Genomic DNA, 18,498 nt, shown 5'->3' with positions numbered 1-18,498 from the left:
ATAAGAAAGACAAATCAGCCCACTGGTTCAGCTTGGCCTCTGCAGTGAGACAGCTTGAACTGTAGATGCTATGGAAATTTCAGAGCGATGTCACCCACAATCTCCCGAGTGGAGTGTGTGACGGGCGGTGATGGGATTTCCTCAGCTCCTATTCAGAACCAGGAACAATGCACATGAAACCTTTTGAGTAATGACCAAGGAAGACAACAGGATACTGGTTGCTGCTGTTTGCTCCAGCCCTCGACTCCCGAACTGCACCGCTGTCTGCAACTGCCAGATTCACACTGCAAACTGGATTCTGGCTGTAAACAAGGGGCAGCGGAGGCTCCTCGGTCCTGATCAGATGTTCACGTGCCAACAGGAACAGTTGAGGGTGTGACAGGGGATCATGGGGGAGTAATTTATGACGGGCAACTGAGGAGCTCAGAACAGGCCTGTAAGCAAACAGCGATCCTCACACGACACAGGGGTCTGTCTTCACTGGTGCTAAACAAACTGCAAATCGTCTCCCTTTTTCGTGTGCAGAACCAAAATTTCAAGTGACAACTCCTTGGAAACACAATAAGGTATGGCAGCGTTTCTTCAATTCACTTCCATCGAAGAAACAGGTTTCCCTTCAAATGAACAATTTATTGATAATCGGTCACATTAAGTGCCCAAACGCACTTGCAGGTATGTGAACAGCTTCGCAGCATGGGCTCTACGGATTTTCCTTTCCCATGACATCAAAGTGTACATTGCTCAATTTTCCACTTAAAACAGAAGTCATCACAGGTGCAGATGGGATACACAACTTAAAAGCTGCCTCATTAGCGAGGACTCACAAACACTAGGGTTGCCTTCTCTGCAGAGGTTTTCAGCTCTGCACTTGTCTCCTCAGGAGTCCAACGTTGAAGTGGGTGTGATGTTCACACGCATAACATTTTTCCGACATATTAATGTTTTCATTACACATTAAACCAAACTCAGCAAATTATAAATTTCGGGCTGGATTACTATTGCATGACAAACATACAATGGCAAAACAAAAATACGTTAAGTAGGCCTTGGGAACATGTTGGCAGGCATGAGTAGAATACTGTCCAATTTAGACCTCTAAAATTCAACATTGAGTGTTTAACATTAACTGTGACTGGTATCTCTAAAACTTTAAAATGACACAGACCTACTTATTCAACAAATAGCAGATTTTTGTTACTTTGTACCAACATTTTACGGATACGGAATATCATTATTCTTGAAAGACCTACTGGTTTCAGAGCAATAAATGAAACAACATAAAACTCTCTAAGCTTTTTATCCATTACTACTGTAGTTTTTCATAGATCACATTACACGACCATTTCTAAGGTAGGGATGCACAAAATAAAATATGAAGTAAAATATATTAAACATGTTAGTATTTGCTTTACTAAGCTATGTGTATCATGTTATGGGCTGTTCCCTGGGCAAAAATCTCAAATCTGTTAGTATTCAGCATTCCACATAGATTTGACATGACAATTTAGTTTTACCAGTGTACACACACCGAGTTCAGTGTCTATCTTGCAATTTGGTGATCCAATATGAGGAACACATTAATAAAAATACACTCAAATCCAAACCATGAACCTGAATTCGGACGGTGTGAGCTTCAATGTTAAGTCCATCAAAACTACAACACATCGCACAACCTTTCTTCAGCACACCACACTCCATTCACCAAATGATCTAGTTATCATCATTACACAAGAAAGGGTTAAAAATGGCCAAAAAAAAGTCTGGTGAATGGAGTGCAGTGCACTGGAGAAGAGCTGTGCAACATGTTTGGACCTTGAAAATGTTACCTGGGTTCTTTTCCTCCACAGAGAGCAGCTTTGTAACCGCAGTACCAAGTCATTCACTGCACTGAATACCTTTCAATTCAAAAATATCATCTTCACCTTTGCTCCCAACCATCGAAAAGTAATTATAGTAGAAACATTATTGCACTGTAATTCAAAGCTTTGAAAAAAGATGTTTTCTGATTCCCATCATGTAAATACCTGTGCAGGAGGTAGACACAATAACAACACCTATACAGACGGAGGCACTACAGTATAAATAGCCCAGAAACAAACACAACCTTTGCCAAGCTTGTAATTTTCAGCTTTTGTTAACACTGTGTCAGGGATGTGGCTTCAGCACTATAGTGGCTTGTGAGGCCATTGTTTGTGGTTTTACTGTAGCGGAGGTGTTATTGTGTCCACTCGTTGCATTTCTAAATTTGCAAGTTCTTTTCTTATAGTGCAGTTGGAATAGCTACGTTTTAAACCTGTAAATAAACCAAAAGTTTGTTTTCTATGACTTATCTCTTCTCAAATGAAACTGAAATTTATTCTCCTCATATTCAACCATTTTAGTACTCTGACCGAGGAGCTGCAGGTTTATGACCTTTCGAGCAATTCATACACCCTTTTAAATAATTTCCAAAACACACGCCCTTTTAGTTTTGTAGGAGGGCACTGTTTGTCCTTTTAGTGGATTACATGGCAACATACAAACACTCAAGAACCATACTAGTGTACCCCATAATGCAGAACACACAGCATGCAATAGTTACTGACATACAGCAGATTTTTTTTTCTTTTACACCACTTGAACTTAGTGTGTTCTGATTTTTTTTTTTCAAGATGCTCCACGAACCACAATCATGACCAGATAGTCCTCTTCACTTTTAGCCAGAGTTTTGGCAGAGGAATCCAGGAACTGCTGGGAGAAATCACAGGGAGGGAAAGCATGAAGAACCCCTGTGTTGTCTTTATCTCTGCTGCCTCCCACAGGTAGGCTGATGACTCCAGCTGCTTGTTTTTGGTTGAGGTAGGACACCAGGTTGCGAAGCGGCCGCTGAGTTGAAGCTGCAGGGTCAGACGAAGATGCATCCTCGGTGGTCCCAGGAACTGCCAGCAGGATGGCGTAGCCGCCGGGGCCCGCCACCTTGATGCGCCGGGACACCTCGTCAAGCTTGGGCTGGTCCAGACGGAGACGCTGGGTGATCTTTAGCTCGCTCACTTGCCTCCCTGTTGAGCCGTCGACAAGCAGGTCGCTCGCTACGTTGTGATCGCCCTCCAGCAGGTGCATGTTGGCTGGGAAGTTGCTGTTTTTGAGCAACAGCATGCCATGCCAGGCCAAACCGAGTTTGGTGCCGTCTAGTTTGGACGGCTGGCCTGCCTTGGAACTGCTCTCAGAACGTTCTCTCTTGGCCGGCCCCTTACCACCTTCGCCTGCTTTGCGCTTACGCTCTCCAACTGCTGAGACACCGCCGATTGAAGGTCCTTTGTCAGCCAGACTCTGGCTTTTGAGTCTCCGTTCAGCCCCACTTCTTTCCAGACTGCTGTGATGTTCTCGCGTGGGGGAGGGTCTCTCTCCCCGCAGGGGGCGCTCTGAGTCACTGAAGCGCCCTCCATCTCTGCTGCTACCTCCAGGACTACCATCTGGAGAAACACGCCTTCGTCTTACTGTCCTCTCAGTGCTGTCGGGGGAGTGGTCTATATGGCGTCCGTCCTCCAAAACACGCCGTTTACGTGCAGGTTCTCGTCCCTGCAGCTCTCGTTCCAAAGACCAGGGCTCCCGTGCCCGCCGCTCACGTTCCAAGTGCTCTAGAGGCTCAAAGGGCGAGGCACGTACCCGATCACGAATAGCTGGGTTGGGCCACTCAGTTCCAGGAAAGAGCTCTCTCTCCCTGAAGTGAAGCGGCGGTGGAGTCCGTTCCCTGACCCTCAGAGGTTCAGGAGTGGCACGATGGACAAATGATTCAGCCACCATGTCAAAAGGTGGTATTGGGAGGGGTTGCAGAAACTGCTGTTGGTAACGATGCTCAGTGTCAGCAAAGTCCACCCTAAGTCTTCTCTCTGGACCTCCCAGTGGGAACCCCCTCATGTGTGTGCATGCTGCTTGTGCAGCGTCCAAACTTTCATACTGAATGTAGGCCCAAGTGTCCCCCTTTCTGTAGTCAATGGTCCTTATAGTGCCAAAACGATCAAACTCTCTGGCCAGAGCAGCTACAGGTACCCAGGGTCCAAGTCCACCCACCCAGAGGCGCGTGGTGGGAGTTGCTTTCCCATAACCTATCTTTATGGGGTTGTGGCCAACTATTTTACCAGACATACTAAGCTTAGCACGGTGAGCCATGTCAAGGTTCTCAAACTTCAGAAATCCATATGTGCTGGTTTGTCCCCGTATGGGTCTCTTAATGTCCACTTCTGTTATGACCCCAAACCTGTCGAAAGCTCTCCTCAGGTCTGCTTCTGTAACAGTTATGTCCAGATTGCCTAAAAACAACGTCCTATTGGCTCTTTGGTCATCTTCTGGAGATATAAAATCCTCCTCGCGGAAAGCTGCTCGCTCTGCAATGAAAGCTGGACGTGCCCTGGCTTCAAACAGGGCAAACTCTCTGTCCCGGTCCAGTTCTCTGGGCAAAGGGGGCGGCGGGGGTGGAGGGAGCCGTCCCAGGGCCAGCTGCTGCAGCCGGTAGTCTCTGTATCCAAGCCCGGTGGGCGAGAGGGGTCTCTGCAAATGTCTATGGCCTTGAGCTGCACCATATAAGTCTCTCTCCACGGGGGAGCGGCTTCTCCTCCTGTTTATGTACACTGCCTCGATCTTTAGCGGTCGGTCGTAGAGCACCAGCCGGCCCCGGGCGTGCTTTGCAGCTCTGGCGTCCTCCGGCTTCCTGAAATTCACGAACGCTATCCTTTCGTCGTTACTACGGCTTATCTTAACACTCACATCTCCGAATTTTTTGAATTCATGAAACAGTCCGTCCTCTATGTCTTCGTCACTCAGCTGAGTGCCGAGGTCGCTTATTTTGAGGGTTTTGTACTCACTCTCGGCGCCGGGCGGCTGGACCCGCTGCTCCGCCCGGGAAGTGGTCCTCGGTGAGGCTAAATCCAGCGTCAGGCTCAGGTTGTGGTTTTTACCGACGGAGCTAACGGCAGCAGACTGACAACTGTGATTATTTCCTGTCCGGCTATGACCGTCAAAATCTCTGTCTCTTTTTTCACCGAGCAGACTCCTTCTCGTCGAGCCGCCGTCGCTTTTGGCCGAGCTATTTCCATTATTACTCCCACTGGAAACGGAGAGAGCCCCCATTTTCTTGCTGGTCGGGTGGCATCCTCCCCTGTCTCGAATATCGTCCAAGGCCCGGGAGCGTTTTTTAATCGGCGACCGCTCTTTACCTTTCATTTCAGTCCACACGGAGCCGACCCTTGGGACGCCTGAGCCTTTAATAGAGCTGTTTCTGCCAATTACTGCAGAAAATTATTGAAATGACAAACGGATTTATTCACTGACCCTGCGGCAAAACAACAACAGTCGCCATTTTGTAAAGATTAGCGTGAAGTCCCGCCCCCTCAACCTGATTGGTCAAAAAAGTGGGTGGACATGCTCACAGCGCATGTCAATCATCCAGTGAGACATTTAAAAGCGTTTATTTTTAAGCATTTCCACTTTTTTTGTAACGAGCTGAAGGCAAAATAACTTGAACGCTTTACTGCGATTTAACACGAAACTCCAAGATATTATGTTGCCTGTATCAGTGAGTCATTAACTCTCTCACAATACTTAATTATGAGCACAAAAAGTAATATTTATGGACAGATTTACAATTTATCGCAGGGTTATTTGAATGCATCATTCTGTGAGGCACCCCCAGGCTAAAGACTTTATTATTGTGGACAGTACACACACTAAACATCTGACCTGATTGGATTTTGAGACATTGCAGTTTAATTTGGTATTACACAGGAGGGGAAATACAATTATTATGATGTCGGTAGGGATAGAAAAACTTTTAGACACAAGTCGACCTAAAACCACAAGGTGGCAGTATTTGAACAGCAGCTCTTTAGGTACAGTAGCCCATAAGCCCTTAACTAATCCTTAAAAATGACCTTGGATAGGCATAGGGCCCTTCTCTGTGGACGTGTTGACAAAGCAAGCTGCTGATAAACCAGTTGTAAAGTGTAGGTATACAGTAGCCAAGCTCCAGTCAGGACTTTTGTAAAGATGAAAATGCATTTTATAGGCAATTCATTAGCTTTAAGTAATTGATTAACTTTAAGTTAAACACTGTTGGTTAACTGGATAGTTTTTTAGGCCACTATATTTGTTAGTGTCTTGTAATAGTTTGCTTATGAATACTTTGGCTACTTTTAATAAATACAAGAGTTTTCTTTTTGGAGTTGAAATCAAAATGAAAATATACTGTTATCTGGATTTTCTGATCTTTTTTTTGGAGTTCCCCCTATTTAAGAGCCAAACATTTGCTTGAATTATGGTAAAATAGAATAATGCTTAGTTGAGTTCTACTTCCTCTTCTGGACAGGCTTATGTGTCCATTTTTGTGCACACTGTACAATTACATGCAAAATAGCTTTTAACCTGAGGGTTTTTTCTTTCTGCTAAATGATGTTCTTCAGATAAATGTCTGGAAGCAGTCAAATACTTAATGACAGGCTGTGTTGAAGTTGCCTCACCCCACTGTTTGACTGTCTTACTGAGTTGGCCACACTGTGCCACCACATTGTTTAGCTTAGTGGGACATGTTAGTGCAGTTGGACTACTTCAAATACAAGGATCTGTTGTGTCACAATAGCTGCACTTCAAGGCCGAGATAAATCTTGTTGAGATCAAAGCTCAGAACAGTGGGCAGCAGGCGGCTTTACAGAATTTAATGAGCATTAAATCATATTTTTTTGTCCATTAATGAGGCTTCGGGTATAGTAATTTCCAGACTCCAGTGACAGCATTCACCCAATGACCCTTACACAGAGTAATGCTTATTTAATAACTGCCCCCAGTATTGTGCAGTCTTAACATTCATTTCTTTTCTGAACTATCATTTGTAGTCCGATATATTAAGTTGATACAGGTCAAAGCTTTAATGACATTTTCATCAAAACTTTTGACTTTTGGAAATTACTGTTTTTTTTTTTTTGCTTATGCTGCATTTATGATATTGTGAGTTATTCTATTGTAACTGTCCTGACAGCTTTCAAGAGTTAACGTATCAAATTCACTAAGCCCCTTTTGTTTATGGACAGCCACATTTAATTAACCTGCTCCCTATCTAAAAATAAATATCAAAATAGAGTACTGATCCACCATCTGCTATTTCTTCAGCTTTCCTAAAGATGGCCATCACCTCAATCCCTTATCCCAACTGACAGGTCTTCTTATCTTCTCCACTTAATCTGGGATTTAATCAGGGGGGCTATGTAACTGCAGTATGGGCTGCTGTCTCCCAGGGCCTGGCTGGAATTTGAAGCTGTGGGTGTGGAAAGTGTTTCTGATGGGTTTGTGCATTCTTCTATTGGAACCACATGTTAGTGGCTCACTCAAAACCCCGGCACAGACTAAGGGAATGGCAGCTAATTCACCCCAGCATGGCTGTCACAGTGAAGCAAGCAAAAGGAAAGCAGGGCCAATATATTCCCCCGTAAGCCATGTACACTCCTGGGGAGTAAATGGAGCTTGGGAGGGCTTCGTCCACCAGTGGAACTCTTTTTTTCTCTATTCAAGTTGCATTTTCTATCTCACACAGATTGAAATGTTTACACATCTGACATGAATATGTTGGCATCTAGTAATTTATACCAGATGCAATGGTACCGTGAAATTCAGTGTTTCCTTGACAATAAAGTAAATTGTTTTGGGTAAAACACAACAAGGACATCTCCTGAAAACAATTATTAGGAATGCAGTCAGAATACATATGAGAGGAAGTGTGCCACAGGAACATATTTGTGTCACATCTTTCTTTAAAAAGACAACACACGAACACACAAGTATTTATAAATAAAAGCAGAAAGAAGATGAACAGTGTTACCAAACAAAATGTGCTCCGGGCCATGCTAACCCCAATTTCTTCAATTAAACTTTAACTCATTACTCAGTTGGTCGAGTTTACAGATGATGCCAGATGTGAATGAGAAATGCCTGTGTCAATGTGAAGCCAGCCTTCTCTACTTTATCATCAATAGCTAAGTGTGGTCGCTCAGTTAGCTTTCCATTAATGAACCTGCCACATGCTCCTGATACATGAGGTGTCACCTGAGGGCCTCCTGAAGTGAGGCCAAGTCGGCTGCACATGCACGGCCTCTCTGTACACCTCCAGAATACAAAGAGGCTCACTTCCCACACAGCAGAAATCTGTGTGTTTATGGCATCCACAGCCTGTAAAGGAGTTTTGCCTAACAGCCACACTCCCAGTTAAATTTGTGACCCAGACTTTTGGTTAACCCTCTTCATTATCGGTTTTTGAGTGTCATTTTCAAGGCTAAAATAATCACTGCGACTGTTTTTGTTCCACTTTCTTAACATTTTTTCCCCAAAATAGTTTCCTACGGAATAAAACAGATGACTGGGATGGAGGCCTTTATTACTCGTCACACTATAAAGCACAACAGACAAAAAAACAAAAAACAAAACAATGATTAATATGATAATTACAATTTTTACATGCTTAAATAATTTTTTTTCCTCTTTGGTCTCAGCATTGTGATATCAAACTAAAATTGGAAACAGTAAAGTTCCTATTACTACACTGGGTTTTCGTGCAAGAGGCTCAAGTTGCCGTCAATGTTCATGAAATTCCTAATCCAAGATCTTCTGAATTGTGAAAAGTCTCCAAGTTGGTTTATATAAATGTTAGGGGGAAATCAATGAGTCATATGCTGAGGTGGGTGTGTACACCAGGGACTGTGTATGGGTCAGGAATATAATATGCTTTGGCTCAGTCAGTGCATAATGGGGAGCTGGCACTGTCGTGGTCATGTAGGCCAGGAGAGGATGCTGCCTGGCTCTTTGGCTTTCATCCGCAGGGCCACCAGGCCCGTCGGCTTGTATTCGGTCTCGGGCCCCTCGATGGAAGGGGACCCGAGGCCTCCCGGGAAGCTGTGGAGCGAGTAGAGGCCGTTGATGCCCGGATGGTGAGGCGGGTGGTGGTGGTGGTGGTGGGGGCTGGGGGATGCGGGCATGCCCATGAAGCCCTGCAAATTGCTGTGGGTGTGGTGAGGGTACGGACTCATGCAGGACGAGGGAATGGAGTCAGCTCCTAGGACGCAGCCGGCACCCGAACCACCTCCTCCTCCTGCAGCCGCCGCTGGCCAGAGGTTGCCCTGCATCTGGACGGGAAATGGATGGAATGGACAAGGAAATGCTTCAGACTATGATCATCAGATCAAGATACAGTAAGATACAATCAGCAAAGGTTGAACTGAGCTTTAAAAATAAGCAGGTTCTCACAGCAGGATCAGTAATAAATGCCTAGTACAACTAGATCTGCAGTGGCCTACCTGGTATGTATCATGGCGAGGGAGAAGAGAGATATCGTATGTAGCAGCAAAGTGGTTGCGGACCTCTTGGATCTTCCCATAGCGTTCTCGTTTCCTCCACTTGGCTCTACGATTCTGGAACCAAACCTTTCAAATAGAAAAATATAGTATAACAGGAAAGCAATAGGAGACAAGAGGCCTTGTTCAGGTCATAAAAGCTCTTCTGATGAAATAAAAAAGGTGTAAAATATGACGTAGCAGCCCCAACACACACCTGAACCCGAGCCTCAGTGAGCTCGGTCCTCAGGGCCAGCTGCTCCCGGGCGTACACGTCGGGGTAGTGTGTCTTCTGAAACACTTTCTCCAGCTCCTCCAGCTGGAAGGTGCTGAAGGTGGTGCGATTGCGTCGCTTCTTGTTCTTGCCCGATAAGTCGATGGAGTCGGCGATAGAGTCCCCATGTAAACTGCCGCCTGGCTCTTTCAGCTTGCCGCAACAGTCTGTGCCAATACCAGGATAGCCCATGGTCTTTGGAGCTCCTTTCTCTCTGACTGAGGCACGGAGGGCACACAGAAAAAGGTAGACACTCACATATATTTCAAAATGAATATACATTCATATTCAAATTCAAGCATTTTTCATTGTCACTTCATCAGAATCACTTTACTGTTTGATGGATTTAAACTGCTAGCAGATTGTCTTGTCTTGATTGTCTCGTAATTTTTAGGGCTTTGAAATTGTTAATATTTTGAACATTGTTTATTATTATATTATTATTGTTACAAATATTTTGTGTAATCTGTTTTACTTTGTTTGTCTGGAAGCCATTGTTGCCGCTGCCCTGGATGCTCTTGAAAAAACGTACATGAAAAAAATATTTTTGATCACAATACAGCTTTTGTGGGTTAAATAGAATTTAATGAAAACATTTTTTTAATTACACCTAGTTAATTTGTTTTGTACAGTTGGGGGAAGACAGAGCATGACTCAGAGTAACACCACTTACAAAGCGGCAGCCTTTCTCAGGGCAACACAGATAAACAGTCATACCTATAGCCAACCTTGATATTTTTTAAAACTGTGGGGAAACTGAGCATCTAGACGACAACCTCAAAGAAATTTGAAAATGAGAAACGCAGGACTTTTGTACAGAAAAGGTCAGCGCTGGGAATCAAATCTCTTTGCTTTCGAGGCACCACTGCAAACAACACCAGTGCAAATTTTCACAGTCAGAGAAATGTTTTAATGTCCTTTCATTAAAGAGCACACTTTCACCCTCGTATGGCTGCACCACAAGACCAACATAAAATTCTACACAGTCACTAAATTATTTAATCAAATTAATTAGACAAGGTCTCACAGCAAACATTTCGAATATGACGTTTCAGCGAAAATCTTTTATCTCTTGCTTGTTTTTTATGCTTCTCAGTTTAATTCCCAACCTCAAACTGTCATAAGGGGCTGAACTGTGAGACGCCTGAGAAAAGCAACACACAACACTAATTCAGCCAAACATCGTTTAATTTGATTAGCTCGGACAACCCATATTTAGGCAGTGAACTCTCAGTGAGTTCGATTGAATTAAATCCAATAGGCAAAAGGTAAAAAATGAGATTTGATTGGTTTCATTTGGAAATACACAGACGAAATGTTTGGGTCACTTTCCACACAGACAAACTTCTTGAAATGCCCATGTCGAAATATTCAAATTAAGAGTAAAACAACTAGGATTATAGGAGCACTGGGTTATATGACAAATTTATATCTGATAAAGCATATGATTGTTTAAATGGACAATATACATTGTGCCCTTTACATTCAGCAGTATGGGGAAATCTGACAGCATTATTTACCTTCCTGTTGGAAAGGGCTGTTCCCTCCTGCAGTGTTTGGATGTTGTTGTCCATGTTCATTATGTTTAACCCTGAGCTCCCAAACAAAACTCACTCTCCATCTATCTGCAGGAACTCACTCACAGGGGGCAGCTGAGACACTGCTTTGCTATTCTCCTAATTTAATATGGGGCCCAACAGAGAGCACTTTTCATTGCAACATTAATTTCCTCGTGTCCATTAGATCCCACCTCACACCGCAGTTCATGCTGAAAATATTCGCTGTTAAGATTGCAGACTGGGGCCGCAGGACATTGTATAGCTTTTACCCTGTCAAGCACCCACATCCGCTCTGCCACGACTCCAGTGTAACTGGAGATCAACGTGAAATGCGGGAACAGGAAAAAAAGAGGATAAATTCAAAATGTAAAGGTAGGAATATCTTGCTGTGAGCACGAGGATCAATTCTAACACACTGACAAAGTTGCGGCAGAAACTTAAGCTGCTCCTCTACCAGGCCTCCTTCTTCTGTACACTGAGGTTTTCCATTTGTGCAAAACTGTAGTCTTTAAAACACGTTTCATTCTGTTTCTTAAATGGATATAGAATTATATTTATTATAGCTGATGAGTAATAAAAATACAGATAAATAAAAATAAAGTGATCTTGGCCTCCAACTGAGGAATATCAAGGTTTATTCCGCTGAGTTCACAAAAGGATTTAACTAGCGAGGAAGTATTTTATTTTAACGGAGAAATACGCTGGATTTGTGTGTAGCATATTTCTTTATTAGATAATATGAATTAGGTAATAGAATGTATTTTTCTCGTGGATCCTTTTTTTTCTGGAAAATATTGTGGCAGAGAATGGCATACATACAGAGACAAAAAAACAAATCTCCCAGTGGGATCATAATATGTAAACTAGAATCTAGCAATAAAGCAAACATAGTATGAAAAATCTTCATGAAGACATTCAAGCATTAAATCTCCCCAATGAGAAGCCGTCTGACCCTGTTTCATTTGTGAAGATGGCGGGAAAGCTTTTGATACTTTTTGTTGGAAAATATAAGTTTGAATTATAAATATCAAGCAATTCAATGAGAAACAATTCTTATAAAAATCAACTCAGCCACTGATTCAAATGTGCCCATTTTGTATTACAAATACAAGAACTGATTGCAAACAACAATATTGCAAACTAAATGAAAACTGTGTGAAGTGTGAAGATGATCAATGGGTTTGAAATACGTTGTCCTGTCCCGCCATCAGTAAACTTTCCTCCAACTGTAGACAAAACAGGAAGACGTGTCCGCCTTTGAAGGCTTATGAAGCCAAACTCAAAAACACACAAATAAAGAGTATGGGTAGACACACACACAGTGTCCATTCTGAGCATGCATCACATTCAACTGTGATTATACCGTATACAAATTAATGTGACAAATAACTTGTTTGACTGACTTACTGTAAAATACTCAGAAATCTGTCAAATAAATAAAACTACTATTGAACAATTGTCAGTGCACAAGCTTGTGTGTGTGTGTGTGTGTGTGTGTGTGTGTGTGTGTTGATGCGTGTGTGTGACAGGGGAATGGGGAAACCATACATGCCCTCGCTTATTTAAACAGAATTTAATAAAAGTCCACTTTGAGCCAGGACAGCTGATATCATTATCATAAGTAATTGTGAAAAAGTCTATTGGCTGTCTTTGGCAGCGACATGAATCAGGCTGTTGTATATTATTCTGGACTCAGATATCACAAAGACCTTATCAGCGCTCATATCCTCTGTTGCTTCGCAGAATCATCAACACCAATAAATAAAGTGAAAGACCACATCATTTCTTCAGGCTTCGGTTCAACATATACAGTCGTTATTTTTCTTCCCAAGATGGACATTTACAGGCTATTATGTCTGACAGCCTGTAAGCACAGGTCTGCTTGCAAAACCCAGAGTCAGTTCAGATGTGTTTCACATCATAAAAATAAGAAACTATAAAAAGACGGAAACAAAGGGCTACAACATAGAAATATTAAGCTGGATGTTGGCCTAAAAAGCTGATAGCTGACTAGAAACCTAATGACACACCCAGCTTGCTGCCAGACTGACCTTTAACCTCTCTCACTTTGCATCAAGACTGTCAAGTGGAAGAAAACTTCCGACCATCAGGACCATGCTTCATTTGCATTGCCAGTAAAAATCAAGTAGCAATTTGATGTAATTATTAGTTGAAAGGAAGCATTTACAAAGCCAGCAAACTGCAAAAAACTGTCTTACTGACAAAGATTTGGGAAAATTAATTTTGTACTAAATTTCTCAGAGAATTATTCTCATAGTTAAGCCAAAAGCTGAGTTTATTCTTTTATTTTACTCCTGCGTATCCTGTGCAAGGATGGCCGACCATTATTTTATTTTTGAAATGTCAAAATTGGAAAAAAAAAAAAAAAAATGCTGATGCAAGAACTGTCTTCACTGTGCATGGACTGCACTAAATAAATCGTTTAATAAATAAATAGTTTTTTTATGCATCTTAAGTGTCTTACTAAAATCCTGTCAAAAATTGTGCGTTATTTTCATGCAAAGCTGAGACACAAAGGTCATCGGTATTATTACTAGTAGTTGTGAAGAACTTGTTGCTCCAACTTTTACCTCTTACTTCAGTTCCTCTTCTGTTTTTTTTTCTCAAATTTTATGTCTTTTCTTTTCTAACACACAAAGTCCCAAAAACTTACCTTCCGCGTTGTTCTCATAAAACGCCGGCTTGCCACTTATCGCTGTCCCCTTTTGATCCTGGCTTATACTGTCCAAGAACTTGCCGTGTTTGGACGGTGAGCCGGGCTGGTTCGCAGCAGCAGCGCCGAGCGTAAAGTCCGCCGCAGCATCACCGAACCTCCCCATGGCGGCGGCGTACAGATCCCCGCGCAGGCTGAGACGGTGAGGAAGAGGAGGAGGAAGGTGCGAGGGTTTCTGCAGCTCATCGCAGGGCAGAAAGGAGCCGGAGCCGCCGTGCTCCAGCCTCGGAGAGTTTTCTGGCGTCCTCCTGCTGGTCTGCGAAGAGAAAGGCAAACAGCTCTCAGTGTCCATCTTTAGGAGTCCAGCAGGCAGCAGAGACAACAGCGACTGGGCGTTGATCGAGTGGGCGCCCGAGTGAGGGATTTTTTTTCTCTTCTGTGTTCATGTCAAGTGGGTGGGATTTAACAGATCAGAAACAAAGACCCGTGAAACCGGAATTGGACTGCGTGTGTGTGTGTGTGAGAGAGAGGAGTGAAAGAGAGAGAGGCTGTGTGTGTGTGTGTGTGTGTGTGTGTGTGTGTGTGTGAGAGAGAGAGAGAGAGAGAGAGAGAGAGAGAGAGAATTAGAGAGGCTCTGTGTGTGTGTGTGTGTGTGTGTGTGTGTGTGTGTGTGTGTGTGTGTGTGTGTGTGTGTGTATTACAGCATCCAGCAGTCTGATATAATCCGCCAAAAATTCAATCACGTGTGGTTTGTATCCCTTCAATTAACCATTTAATTCCTATTTCATATATTGTTATGGGCCTAATCACCAAATGAAGCAGGACAGCACAGGCAGACAGCAGACACGCACAGCGGTTTACTGAGAGAAATAAAAACATACACACACTTTTTACTGATGGAAAGTTATTTGTTTTTGAGGCTTGTTTTATCGTGTTGTTTTTACTTTTTTTCTATACTTATTTTTTACTTTATCTTACACAGGCGGGCATAACGAGAGGGACTACGTGTCTTCTTTTAATTTAGCCCACTGTGTCAGACTGACTTCATCTCATTCACTAAACAGTTCCGCGTGCCAGATAAAATGTTCAACCTATTTAAAAGACCATATATTTGTTTTTTCCCCATTAGATTTCGATGCGTCACTCTACTGTCAATGTACACGTGTGTCTTACTGCTGCTAAAACAGAAAAGCGACGACACCAATTGCCTGCATGTCACACAAAAACACGCATACTGCATGTGTGACACAAATTTCTGGCCATTAAAAAGGCTCCTGTTAAAGAAAAATGACTAAAGCGATTACAAAGAATGTGAAAATCAGTTCAAAAGACTACCGGAGCCAAATAAATTTGGAAAATAAATTAAACACAAATGCTTAAGCACACATCGTCCTTCTACTGAATATGAAGAAAATATGAAAATTAATTGAGGTCATTCATTTAACCGTCTACTCATTGTAATATTTTCCCCGCTGGCTTTGTTTATTTTTCTTTCAGACTAAAGAAAGATTTTCGTTGGAAATGTGCTGGTATGCATCAAAATATGTATGAAAAATATACACTTTATAATTATATCGAATTTATAATAAAAATATATAGAGCTACCTTGTGAGATTTTGTATTTCATAGGCTGATATCTAAGTATTGTTATATTATTGTTATATATAAGAACTGTACAGCCGGAGCGTCATTAGGCTTTTAAAACAAAGGATTTAATCCATCGGCAGAAAAACGCAACATCCCCGAAAACCAGATGTAGGCCCAAAAGATATTTTATCATTAACATGGTGATCAGATTAAAAACAAAGTACTATTTTTGTTACTGCACATAATCGACGTCTCTGCCCGACAAATGCAGTAATTCACCTCGTCGTTTCTTTGTCGTTCAACTCTAAACTGTGGTGCTGATTTCCTGTGGTTGCACTAAATAATACTGAATGTCTTTTAGAAATGATGGAAACAGCAAAACAAGAGTCGTGAAGGTCATAACATGTCTCAGCCAGCACTGAAATACAGTTTTAATTAATACAACATAAAGCAATATATCTTTTTAAAATCTTTGTGGGATTTTTACTTGAAGTCACATGACAACTGTTTTGATGGGAGCAAATATAAAAATAATAACAATGTCTAAAATAAAAGCAGAAAAATATGCCTCTTCCACGGCACAGAGCACGAGATGTGTTATTAATTTTTAACATGCAGCTCAAAACTGACTGAATATCCTCAGAAAGAGTTAGACTCAGCAGTAAGATAAAAGGCTTTTGATACTGACATGTTATCTCCCATCTAGACAAACCATGTCTAAACACAGTGCACTTACCAGGTTCAGACACGGTACCGTTGGTTTTTGGGGACATCTCACCATCTCTCTGGATACCTGAGGCCGCACACCGCTCAGCTGATGGACAAGTGTGTAAACATGGGGTCCATTTGGGCTGAGAGGCCTCATGAGCCCCATTTGATTCCATTTTGAGTTCTGAAATATCAAAGTGTCCACAGTACATGTTACAGATCCAAGTCCAGGAAGAAAGAACTATAGAGTTGACATGGCATGTGAACGATGGCTCCAAGTGAGCTCAAGTTCCTGCTTGAATTATTGTTTGTACAAAGTCTGACTCAGAACAGAACATAAATGACAAATAGAGAAAAGCTGAGCGCAACCATTCATGCAGACATTAATAAACCAGCAGGAAAACATTTCTAACTCTAATAACAATCTAATTCTTACTCCAACATGCAGATAATACTCTAAAAAAAACAGTCCTCTCTTTACCAAGAGATTCATAAAAGTGTACTCATGAACAAAATGAAAATTCCAGTCTTGATCTAGACACAAATTCCAAAGACGTGGCTGCTTGTATGGAACGGAAGAGCTCCCTTAAGTTTAAAATGATTAGTGACCTTAGATATAAGGCCTAATGACATTTATGTGTAACATGACTTAGATTAACATGTTTAGGTCAGTAGAGCATAGGGGCTAAAACATGTTAATCACAACCACAGTGCCACCTTTTACCCTCCCACACTCATGAGTGTATTCATCCCCACAAACTTCAGCCTAGGTGTAGCTGCCAGCATATATAAAACTGTCTGCCGGACCACCGTTAAAAACCTCATAATTCTGTTAGAGGGGAGTATAGGTTTTAAGATGTACGCACAAGGGGACATGGATATGTTTCTCAAATCTCGTGACAAGCATGTCCTCTGTAGCCTGGGGCAGCAGAGCACTCTTGAATTCACGAATCCAGCTGAGTAAATGCATTCCAGAAATGTGGGCAAGAGGAAGGACGTCTGCTCTATGATCTCAGAGCCGCCGCAGGTAACAGTGTTTATATGAACGCTGCATCAAGAGAGCATAAGATGTAGAGGATTATGGGTATGTTCTAGCTGCTGAGGAATCAAACTCTCCTATGCGTCTGTGTGGACGTCTGTGTTCTGTGGCTTGCTTTATTACGCTTGAGGAGGGGAGCCGATTCATTCATGTGCTGAAAAGTCCAAGGTTCAGGGCAAAATAGACATTAAAATCTCTGCCACTTCAAACAAACCAGAGCATTGTGCTTTATAAAATAAGCACATTATGTTAGATTATGACTAAATCCTACGACGGACAAAGATGTGTGCATTTTATCTTCACCCATTTGCAGGGAAAGAGGCCGTGGGTGAAAGCAGGGAAATGGCAGAAAAAGCATCAACTTGCTATCCATACCATGAGCAGCTCCGCTCGCTGCTCCCCGTGGTCCTAAACCCTTGTCCCCCAAGCCTGTCCTGGGCATGACCCTGCACAGGAAATCAGTTCAGTCTGTTGGGAGTACCAGGTCTCCCCCCACCGCCTCCCGGCTCTGGGCACAGACAGCGTGGATAAAGGTGACCCTGCACTCTCACCGCGCACCCGGCAGCCTTCGGGCTAGAGAGACACTTCCACCCCTTCCTCCACTACATCCTCTCGGCCTGGCTGTCAGTCTGCAGGGCTTTGTCACACCCTGTTACACCTTACATCCTCTCTCTGACACACACACACACATACACAAACAATGGCACATACACACAGGCACAACTGTAATCAAATGAATGAAATAATCAGTCAATAATCTATATCACATAAAACTTTTTTGTTATTTTCTAATTAATATAATGGTATGATATTGAATGCTTTCTGTCATGTGTGTAATCAAAGATCTGATTTTTCACTTCGCAATCTGTGTAATCGTCCAGCAGCATGTAGATGGAGACGTTATTAGCATCGACCTGCCAGATGAACATCAACATGGACAGCCAGCTAGCATGAAGTACAACTCTGTACTTCATACAAGTTGGCTGTCTTTGTCTGGCTATCACTGCCTGGGGCTTTTCCTCTCACGTACAGGGTGGCGATTCAACCTGAGGTTTGCATTAGAATAGGAGAAGGATAGCTAATTTAATTACCCGCCATGAATGCACAGAGATGATCCAATATGCAGAGCCAGGGCTCCTCTCAGAGGCCTCTCTCACATCCTCCAGTCTATGTCCAGAAGCTGCACAGCCAGCTGAGGGCGTGATTGACAGCTGCCGACCCCAGGGTCAGCCGGCTGGAGAGGTGCATTCTGGGAAGCTTAAACTGGTCTGCTATGGCGATGGGGGTTGAGGTTTCGAAGAGAAATGGGA

The 18,498-nt window shown here is 42.8% G+C and overlaps 2 protein-coding genes across 2 annotated transcripts; both read right to left on the bottom strand.

The window, feature by feature from the left end:
* Nucleotides 1–609: 609 nt before the first annotated feature.
* Nucleotides 610–5,325, bottom strand: rbm15 (RNA binding motif protein 15). Its single transcript, XM_070839699.1, has one exon. The coding sequence runs from the start codon at nt 5,197–5,199 to the stop codon at nt 2,647–2,649; it is 2,553 nt and encodes an 850-aa protein (XP_070695800.1). The 5' UTR covers nt 5,200–5,325; the 3' UTR covers nt 610–2,646.
* A 3,392-nt stretch (nt 5,326–8,717) lies between these two features.
* Nucleotides 8,718–14,206, bottom strand: alx3 (ALX homeobox 3). Its single transcript, XM_070840294.1, has 4 exons — nt 13,855–14,206; nt 9,565–9,839; nt 9,312–9,437; nt 8,718–9,140 (listed from the first exon to the last, which is right to left on the bottom strand). Exons 1-4 carry the CDS (start codon nt 14,204–14,206, stop codon nt 8,787–8,789), a joined length of 1,107 nt encoding a protein of 368 aa, XP_070696395.1. The 3' UTR covers nt 8,718–8,786.
* Between the last annotated feature and the right edge of the window lie 4,292 nt (nt 14,207–18,498).

The sequence above is a fragment of the Pempheris klunzingeri genome, chromosome 11, assembly GCF_042242105.1.
Source record: "Pempheris klunzingeri isolate RE-2024b chromosome 11, fPemKlu1.hap1, whole genome shotgun sequence".
Classification (NCBI taxonomy): Eukaryota; Metazoa; Chordata; class Actinopteri; order Acropomatiformes; family Pempheridae; genus Pempheris; species Pempheris klunzingeri.
The sequence above is the reverse complement of the archived record's forward strand: the minus strand, read 5'-3'. Positions and strand labels throughout refer to the sequence as shown.

Bases quoted from the DNA above. Each gene is read 5' to 3' on its own strand.
- rbm15 (XM_070839699.1), bottom strand. From the start codon at position 5,199: ATGAAAGGTAAAGAGCGGTCGCCGATTAAAAAACGCTCCCGGGCCTTG.
- alx3 (XM_070840294.1), bottom strand. From the start codon at position 14,206: ATGGACACTGAGAGCTGTTTGCCTTTCTCTTCGCAGACCAGCAGGAGG. The intron at 9,840-13,854 runs GTAAGTTTTTGG...TCCGTGCCTCAG, and splicing joins TTATGAGAACAACGCGGAAG to TCAGAGAGAAAGGAGCTCCA. The intron at 9,438-9,564 runs GTGTGTGTTGGG...TCTATTTGAAAG, and splicing joins TCACTGAGGCTCGGGTTCAG to GTTTGGTTCCAGAATCGTAG.